Source organism: Gavialis gangeticus, unplaced genomic scaffold (assembly GCF_001723915.1).
Source record: "Gavialis gangeticus isolate Ggan-Ray unplaced genomic scaffold, GavGan_comp1, whole genome shotgun sequence".
Lineage (NCBI taxonomy): Eukaryota > Metazoa > Chordata > Crocodylia > Gavialidae > Gavialis > Gavialis gangeticus.
The window spans coordinates 745,277-755,285 of record NW_017729002.1 but is presented as its reverse complement, the minus strand read 5'-3'; the positions used below and the strand labels follow the sequence as shown (position 1 = coordinate 755,285).

The 10,009-nt window shown below is 39.6% G+C and overlaps 1 protein-coding gene across 1 annotated transcript in view; it reads right to left on the bottom strand.

The window, feature by feature from the left end:
* The window catches only part of LOC109290674 (sorting nexin-29-like), a 438,962-nt gene that overhangs the window by 251,247 nt on the left and 177,706 nt on the right, over positions 1-10,009 (bottom strand). The window contains exon 6 of the mRNA XM_019507381.1: positions 8,700-8,781. Coding sequence (XP_019362926.1) covers positions 8,700-8,781 — 82 coding nt within the window. The remainder of the gene's footprint in view (positions 1-8,699; positions 8,782-10,009) is intronic.

The following is a 10,009-nucleotide window of genomic DNA, read 5'->3' as shown; positions in this document are numbered from 1 at the left end:
TTCACATATATATGAAAGGTTGGGGGAGGAAGGAAATGCAGCTGATACATATAATTTCTATCTATCTATCTATCTATCTATCTATCTATCTATCTATCTCCACACACCAATTTTATATATATACATACATATACATACATACATACATACATACATACATACATACACACACACACACACATATATACAAGGGCACTGGAGGCAGGCAGCTGCTTCGGCTCAGGCTCGTACCTACCTGCCCCCCACCATTTGCCCATGAACTCCATCATCTACCCCCTACGGTCTTCCTCTCATCTCCCCCCAAACAAAGCCTCTGCTTCCTTGCCTACACCCCTCCTTCCCCTCCTTATTTTTGCTCCATGCCAGCAGACTCCACGCACACTGCAGTTGGGGCACTGAGCAAGCCCACACGGCTGCTACAAGGAACAGGCTGGGCTCAGGCCATGCTCCATGCCCCAGGCTAGAACAGGGATGGAGCAGTCAGTATGAAGCATGTCAGTATGAAGCAAAGATAAATGGGGCAAAGAGGGCAGCAGAGACTGGGAGGGGAGATGAGGGAAAAGGAGGGGGAGGAAGGTATAAGAGGCATGGGGAAAGGGGAACAGAAGCTGGGGAAGCGTCAGAAGGGCGAGCAGAGGGGGAAAGTGCAGCCCCAGGTTGTGGGGGGTGGGCAGGCAGGGGGCAGAGGTGGCAGGGGAGCAGGCACCTGCACCCCCACTGCCTGCCACCATGCAGCAGTGGAGGGGACAAATTTAAGTCCTATACATGGAATTAATGAATATATGAATTAAGCTCTACACATGGAAAATTATAACAAATTTATACATTTTCAATGTACAAAATCTAACTATTAGGGGGGTCATCTTAAATTCATCGTTGTCTTAAATTTGAGTAAATCTGGTGTGGAAAAAGTGTCTATTTCAATCAAATTACTTTATAACTTTTAAAGGTAATAGTTCAGTCTTACTGATATTTTAGCAAAAACACTTTCACATTTGGATCATAACAGGCTTCCTTTCCATACCTGGCTATTGAAAAAACAGGATTATATGCTCTCAAGTGATGTTGAAATGCACATCTAAGCATCTAGTTATTACTAAACTGTGTTTCATGCAATTATCAATTTAACTTTAGTTGCTCAACAGAAGTATTATTTAATTAGACATTAACTTCCAACACTTTAAACACCTTGGGATTTCTACACGGTTGTTCATTACATACCTATTGAATATAATACATTTTTTATTTATATATACCTTTTCCCATAAGCATGCAAGGGCAGTTCTGTGGCAGCAGTGACTGATGCACTGCTCGTAGCAGTGGTGTGGCCAGCTACCAGTTACAGCAGTAGCTGTTTCAGTACCTCCCTCTTTCCCCCTCCATCCCACAAAAGGTGGTGCCTGGCATATTACATCATTTTTAAATGGATCAAACACAGTTACACAAAATCTTAAATAATTCTCCCAGATAACATGGCCTCTTTCTTACTATCAGACGTACAGAGAGCCTCACTGACTTCAGTGCATCTTTACTTGACCACAAGAAACCACCCTGCCAGATACAATTACAGTCAGAGGCAATACGTAGCATACTCTATTTACCAATATAAAGATCTTTTTTCTTTAAAGAAGAGAAAAAGACCATTTTTATTCTTTTAATCCAATTAAGGAAACATTTCCAAAACTACCAATATGCCGATGAAAGGATTGGTTGCAATATTATTTTCTTGGAAAGTATGAAATAGATATTAAAATTCAAAGATGTCAATGGTTTGACAGAACCCTGGAGCTGCCTGTCAAACCTGCATGTTACAAGGACAGCAGCTGACTCTAATAGCACTGATAACTAAATGGGATTAACTATTGGGAATCTAGCAGCAGAGAACTCTTTTGAGAGCAGGAAGCCTAAATATTTAAGCCTCTGAAATGCTTTTGCTCTTTGAAAGATATTACACCCATTAATAACTGGTCAGTTAACAATCTGTACTAGTTCAACTAATGAAAACTGTTGATCATGCAAAGAAGTCATTTTCAAATTTAAATGAAATATGGTCCTAATAAAATATTTGGATAATCTTAGAACAATGATTTAATATAATTAGTTGCAGTATTTTACCTGTGTGCCTGTGCTGTTCAAACCCATTACTTTACAGAAGCTGGCATAAACATTATATCTGACTCCATTTGAAAAGTCAACGAGCAACTGTACATACTCTGTATGCTGTACATACCTCCATACTGCTATTCATATACAGATAACATTTTTATCAAAATAAAGCTTAGCTTAACATAATATCCTTTATAGGAAAAATGTATTTTTTCCTTTATGATGGGCAATGACAGAGTGGTTGTGATCATGCAAGAAATGTAAATATATATATACATATATATATATATACACATACTCCTATTTTTTTCTTCAGGGTCTAACCAAAAAGCTCCACCAAAATCACAATTTAGGTTTATTTAGTCACGTTAGAATGATGTTATAGCTGTGATGGTTCAGGAATTATGCGAGAGGAAAGGATTTTTGGGGGCAGTATCTTTTATTGGACCAACTGTATAAGCTGGGATAAAGTTAGACACTCTTTCAAATGCAAACTATTCTGCTTCAGGTCCCTGTCTAACTTTTTCAGATCCTGAAGAATGCTTTGCATTTGAAAGCTTGTCTAACTTTATCTCAAGTATACAGATGGTCCAATAAAAGATATCACCCAAAAAAATCCTTGGCTCTTTGGTTTATTTAGTGTAATTCCATGAATATGCCAAAGCTTGTACCAGCTTAAACTGCAAATCACCACTGACAAACGACTATATAGAGGCATCTATACTCAACAACCATGCTTCCCGCATATTCCAAATGATATGTGCTTATTTTAAAAGAGAACCAAGACAGATCAGAGAATCAAAAGAATTCTTCCTGGTTCATACAACTAAGACAACCATTAATTGGCTTTCAAAAGCTTGTTTACTTCCCAATGCTGCCCTAATTACACCTGAGCTTGTTTACTTCCAAATTCTGCCCTAATTACACCTGAGCTGTTCCCCTGCAGGCACAGAAAAAAAAAAGATAAAACGTTGTGGGGGGAACTGCAGTTGATATGTACAATCTTTAGTTCTTCATGAGCGAAAAATCCAACAGCCTGAAGAAGTCTGCATACAAATCAGATAAGATATAGTTTTAATCATCAAAATATATTTTAGGCAGGTTTTATTGCCCATCCTCCCAAAGAAACTGCAATGGTTCAATCTTCACAGATAGTAATGAATCTTTTCCTCAACAGAATCTAACACCAGCCATAAGAAGAAACATCCACTACATTTATAAAAAAAAAATTAAATTCTTTAACTGTTTAATCATATACTCAAATTCCTTCAGATCACTCAAACGATGCTTTTGTACTATTTTCTTTCATTTTTTAAATCACAGCTCATCTGCCTTTTCATTTCTGGCAACTCTGAACACTAGAATTGGCAACTTCTTCTGTAAATATGATTACTATGCCACATTGTAATGTCATTGTTGTGCAACTTGGGAGCCTATGATATTATGCAAAGATATATTACCTCACATTCCTTTATCTAGCACAGTATCTTTTTTTTTTTTTTCACCAAAGGTGGGCTGTCAGAGGTTAAATTCTTGCTACGCAGCATGCAACCAGAATTATAATTAAGGTGGCAGAGGCTGTCATTTTATTTTAAAGAAAAACAAAGGAACGAAAAAAAAAATCTCCATAAATGTGAAAGAAGAGTGGTAAACATTAGGTTTCTTTACTTTCATAAGTTCAGTCACCTCCCTTTCAAGAAACACCTCAACCAATTTCTATCTACCTCTATAACAGCCTCTCAAGTCATACCCTTGATAACAAGGTACACACATACCTTTACGTTTAAAAGTGATTACATATTTTTGCATAACATGGTGGGAATGTGATCGCAGCAGCAAAATGAGGAAGGGCGTTGTTTTGCCGGTAAGATCATGGACCCAGACTAATAAATAGGAAAGTTAATTTCACACTGTTGGAACTTAGCAAGTGCCTATTGCTAGTTCTCATTCCATAAGGGCTCTAGTTCTCTAGTAACAGTTCATTAGTTCTCTAATCTGGAATGGAAAGTAGACTTTAAGGAAAGGCCACTAAAAGAAAATGGCTGGAACCCCTAAGATCTGGAACATTAGGAAAAACATTCTCCTTTATCACTTCCCTTATGTGAGGAAAGATCAGTTGGTTCCAAAAATGGACGGATGGCAAGTCTTCCAAAAAAAAAGCTGTAACATTCAAGTTCACTGAACATTCACATCATGAAAGGAACTGACCAATTTATTCCATGATAACGTTCCCAGCTGAGTTAATAAACTTGTGTCCTAATAAAAAATGCACACCTTGTATCTTAGGTTGCCTCCTGTATGCCTGGGACACTAAGTCATTTGCCTGTTGGGCAATACTCTCTCTCACTTAGCCAGGCAAGGAGAAAGAGATTAATAAATTCAAAACATAAATTATGGACATTTGTCACTTACAATGGAGAGAGAGAAAGTCACAACAGCTACAGTAGTCTAAAATCACACTATAAAAATGCATATATTCAGCTGTAGTAAAAAGGTTCAGCTGTTTTCTTCTCTCTAAAACCTTAACTACAGGAAGACAGGGTTTCTGAAGAACCACAGACCTGAGCAACTCCCTTTTGTGCTCCCTGACCAGAAAGGATACCGATGCAGGTCTGCCAGGGGACTTCATCTATCTCCATTGCCTGAAGCACTTCTAGTTGGAAGCGAATTCTGACCAGTTCAGATGTACATCTCTGTCCATGGCTTACTGTACCAGACAGATGCATGCTCTAACATGTGTGACAGAGCAGGCTGTGGCCTGCTACAGTAAATTAGCTAGACAGACCCACCCACTGGTTACTTGCTTATCATCAACATAATTAGTACCCATGCTGAATGAACCTTAGCTCAAAGTCAGATGTGTTTGGGATTCTTGTATCTTTACACTGCCGAGAATACTAAGGCATTCATCTCACAGGTGACCACAAATTTTCTGTCCTATTCTCTCTTTCGATTTCAGAGACTGAAATTGATAACCAGCTTCTAAGGAAAAAATATCAAGAAAAGATGATTATTATGCTAATGTAAATCAGATTCTACCTTTTTATTAATTCTCTAGATTAAACAAAATGATTCTAGAAAAGACCTTAAAGCTCACCTTCCTTTCACAAAAGTATTTAAAAGGAATCAAAATTATATAAGAAAAAATATCAGCTCTCTGATTGAACCCTATGAATATCACCGTTAGCAAAGATCAGTGCATAGCGACATTCTCACATCAGCATCCTCCTAAATGGTTTTCACTGGGTTCTGTCTTTCCTAAGATGCATCTTTCCAGTCACCATTATTTATTGTGAGAAGTATGTCCCTGCTGTTGTACTTTTCTTCCCACTGTTCTAAATGTTCCTCCCATAAAAATACTGAAAGTGCAATTACTAGAAGAGCACTTCATAAAATAGCTCTCACAGCTAAAAAAGTACACCATTACTGAAACCTAACAGGAAAAAATTGAAGTAGAACACTGCACTTTATAGTCATTAGATAAAAAGTAGTACAAAATGCCATCAGATATTACCAGATAACTAAGTCAACTGATTACAAGAAATAAACGTCATAATTGCATAATAAAATGTCAGACATTAATACAGGCCAAGAGACCTACAGTACATTTTTCCATTAGCGCGTAAGTGACTTAAGAGCCCAAGTCTTATTTTCAAAAATGATGTGGCATTTAGAAACTTAATCCCAATTACAATAATACATAGAATCCTAAGCGCCTATATGATTTCTGAAAAATGGGACTTAAAACACTTAAGTGAATCTGAAATGGTTCACTGCTGGTTTTGATGAACTTCCAATGAAACATAGGCATGGTCCCAGCACTGTTTCCCTCTAACACACAGACCACCTCAGAGCTTTAGACACAAGGCCTCAGAGCCAAAGGTCCCAACTGGCTCTTAAGGCTTCTAAGCTAGTAGCCTGCCTAATACAGGCCTATTCATGCCTGCTTCCCACTCCAATCAAGCAGACCAGAAAGACCCTCAGGAACTGTGTGGTGGTGATGACAATCTGGGTCACTTTTACACACAAGCCGAGCCCACTGCCATACTGAACCTGATGGCCTGTGCCATGCATTTACCCTGAAGGGTGCCACACATGACCATCTGCTTTGACACGATGGCAGTGGAGCAGATGCCCCTGCACAGCACCCTTAAGGGCCACACTTGTTGCCTATTAAGGATGCCAAAAAGGGTGCTGCAACCGGCAGTAAAGCACTGATGCGGAAGCATCACCTGGCTGAGCTGCAGCAGGAACACCAGGAGGTAAGGGTAAGAGCTTATGGGGATGTCTAGGAGGCTCTTGGTCCAGGGCATGACCTAAAAATGCACGCTACCAGGGATGGGTGGCCTGGTGGGGCTCCTAGTGGTGTGGGAGCCCCCAGGAAACACCAGGCCAGTTACCACCCCAGTGAAAGGTGGGTACGGGCACCTTAATAACCCCAGCCCCCACAACTTGGTGGGTATGAGGGCCAGGCACGGCTATGGCCACCTAAGCCTGCAGGGCAGTAAAACCTTGGAGGCCCCTGGTTGGGGATAGTTGTGTGGCCCTGGAGAGGGAGGGCCATGGTGAAGCCCAAGAGAGATGGCAGTTGTGAAGTTCCTGACAGGGCAGGAATGTAAGTGGCCCCACACACAGTAGACAGGAGTAGACCTGAAGGGCTGTGCATGAGGGGGGCTGAGTAGGGATGAATAGGGAGTAGGCCTGAAGGGCAGTCCCAGGGGCACGTTGAGTAGGGCCAAACTGGGAGTCAGCCTGAAGGGCAGCATAAGGGCCAGCCTGTGAGTAGTTGAGTGTGAGGATGATGAGAAGACCCCAGGGTGGGGCATGGTGTAGAGGCCCTAGAGTGGGCGCAGTAGGAACCCTATGTGTGGGGAAGAGGCCAAGGTATGTTCATGGATGTCTGAGGCCATAGTTTGGGCCAGAGGCCGAGTGGGGGGGCTCAGCCAGTGAGTTAGGGGCAAGTCCTGACCCCAGTAAGTCCTCTGCCACAAGGAGGCTGAGTGTGAGTCAAAATAAAGACCTACAGGTGGAGCACAATGACCTGCTGCTCCAGGGAGGAAGACAGTCCCTGTGGGACCCAGAAGCACCAGTCGTGGTGTGAGAGAACATTGTACGTGTGTGTGTCATCCGCAAGGCTTGGGATGCAATACAGGGGTGGTTGGAGCTGCCCAGGAGAAAAGACCTGCCAAAGGCCAGCCTCCCGCCTAATTAAGTCACCAATTTTTATTAAAAAACAAGGTGTGGCAGGCAAGAGAGGTTGGTAGTTATCCCAGAAACAGTTGGGCAGGCCAACTTCTAATTGGCCACGGAAAAGTCCCAATACAGCGGAGTTTTTAAATTTTAATTTAACAAAACTTCTATTTTCTGTTTAGTCTTTAGAGAAAACCTGGGCCTTTTTTATTGGAAATCTCAACAAACAAAATTACAAAAATGAAAAACCAATGCTAATTCAACCTGAGTGCTGAATCTACACATATGTATGAAAGTAAGGCCTTGTACAGACATTCAGTTTCTCCTGGGAGAATCACTGCTCCCCCCAAGAGAAACAAAAGTGTACAGATGTTTAGACATTCTCCCAGAGTAAAAATGGCTGCTCCAAGACAAAAATAACTTGTGAACAACCAAGGTTAAATCACTCCCAGGAGAGTTTATGGGGCAGCAAATGTCTGTACATGCTGTAAGACTTAGCTGCTAATACCTTTTTGCTCCAGTTCTTTAACTTAATTCAGCTGCTAGAACTTTTGGGTGCCTATACACATGTTCTGACATGTTCTGATTAGAAGGCTCTACCACTTGAGTCTGCTTTAATGAGTTCTAACTGGAATGCTCCAGCATGCTATGGCGTCTCATGTATTCCATGTCCCACATTTCAAAATGGCAGTGGGTGTGCTTTAACTAAAGCTCATCTAAACTTTAAAGTGCCCCCGCCACCATTTTGAAATGTGGGACACTGAATACACAAGACACGGCAGCATTTTAATTAGAGTGGCTCCGCAGAGCCACTCTAATTAAAATGCCCCTTCCCCCCACCCCAGATTACATGTATAGGCACCCTTTGAGCCTGAATTATAAGGTAGCAGAAAAAGGTCTCACATGGAGGTTAGGCCTGTAGCTAACAGACAGTACAGCAAACAAGCTGCTGAAACATTTGAAATACCATTTTAGAAGTAGAGTACTAAAACAAAGGGTCTCACATATCCGCATGAAGGTAAAGCTGAAGAATCTCCAATACTATTTACATTGGTAGGAAAAATTAGGTTTTTTGGCTACAAAGAAGCATGCATATGCACTTAGGTGCACAAGAAGGCATTACTGCAGAACAGTGAATGGCTGTCTGTTTGCCTACAGTCATCATATCACCATTTTATTAGTAAGGCCAAGTTCTAAAAATACATATAAGATTACCTCTATTCACCGAAAGAGCCTCAGTAAGATAGTCAAATGATTGAAGTTATTATCGCTGTGCCTAAGAATTTAAGGTTCTTTATTCATAAACACTTTTAGATACCTAAAATATTTTAAGTGTTCCAATTCATTCCAGTATTTCACAAACAAAAGTCATGAAAATATACCTTAAAAGTAGCATTGCTTACCTGATAAACATGGAATGCATTAGCAGCTTTTCCACGGAGAAAGACTGAGGGAATCCAAACATTTATAAGAGCGCGATTCGATCTAAAACAGAGAATGTTCAAATAAAGGGTTATCTTTTCACATAAAAGTAGCAAAACTACAAAAGCAACTACCTCTGATGCTTTAAAAGTGTCCAAAGCAATCAATATCAGCCAACATTTTCTGAAACTTGAATATCACAATTCTGACACAACATTTTGCACCCACTCTACCTAAGAGTACCTCTTAGGTATACTTTAACTTAAAGAGTAGCATGAAAAACAATTTACTCTATATTTTGTTTTCTTTGTGCATTTGACAACACTTTGATTATGCGAAAGCATAAAAACACTTTGATTATGCGAAAGCATAAAAACTAACTTTACACAGTAAGTTTCCTTCTCTATGAAAAATGCCCCAGCTAACCCTAAGTTTCAACCATTTAAATGGCATTCCCTGAGAAACCTGAGGTAATTTAAACTGATTCTGACAAAAAAAAAATATATAACTTTTAAAATCTTAAAAATAAAACTCTGACTTGTTACAAGCCTGTAGTAGGATCAGTTCAGAAAATATGTAAGAAGTAATATTTTTTCAGTATTATTTTTTATTAGACCAGCTATACAATTAGAAGAGGTATAAGATAAGTTTTTGGGCACAAAGTGCCCTCTTTGAAGGCCAAAAGCTTGTCCACACCTCTCCCAACTTTGACGTTAGTCCCAAAAGACCCCCTTTTCCTTCTTTTAATACAAGTCGAACATTTTTGCCTGGCAAACTTATACCCTTAAAAAAGCAAAAACCAAAATCTTCAGCAAATAAAGTCAAACATTAATTATAACAGTTATTCATTTATTCAACAATAATATACAGTCTGGATATATCAATCCATTCCAACCAACTTCATTAACAATAATTCAGAATATTGTTTAATACTTTTTCTGTTTGCAAAGGAAGATATTCATTGGAATACAAAAATAAATCTCAAATTTATTTGTCCATTGCATTTTGTTTTGGTACATTTCATTATCAAAGTATTCATATTATTGACAATAACAGATGTTTAGTGACTAATTTATTTTTTAGCTGAGATTATATGTTTATCGTGTTTTACCAAGGGAACAAACCTTAGAAACTGAATTTGATTTATAGCTATGCTAACAGATATGATCCCAAGTTTTTAAAAACCAGAGGTGACACCAATTCAGAGCTTAACATTTGTTCTGAGTCTCATGGCTAGAGACTTACCAAATCTGTGGCAGAAATGGGCTGCACAGCAGCTCCTTTAATCTTG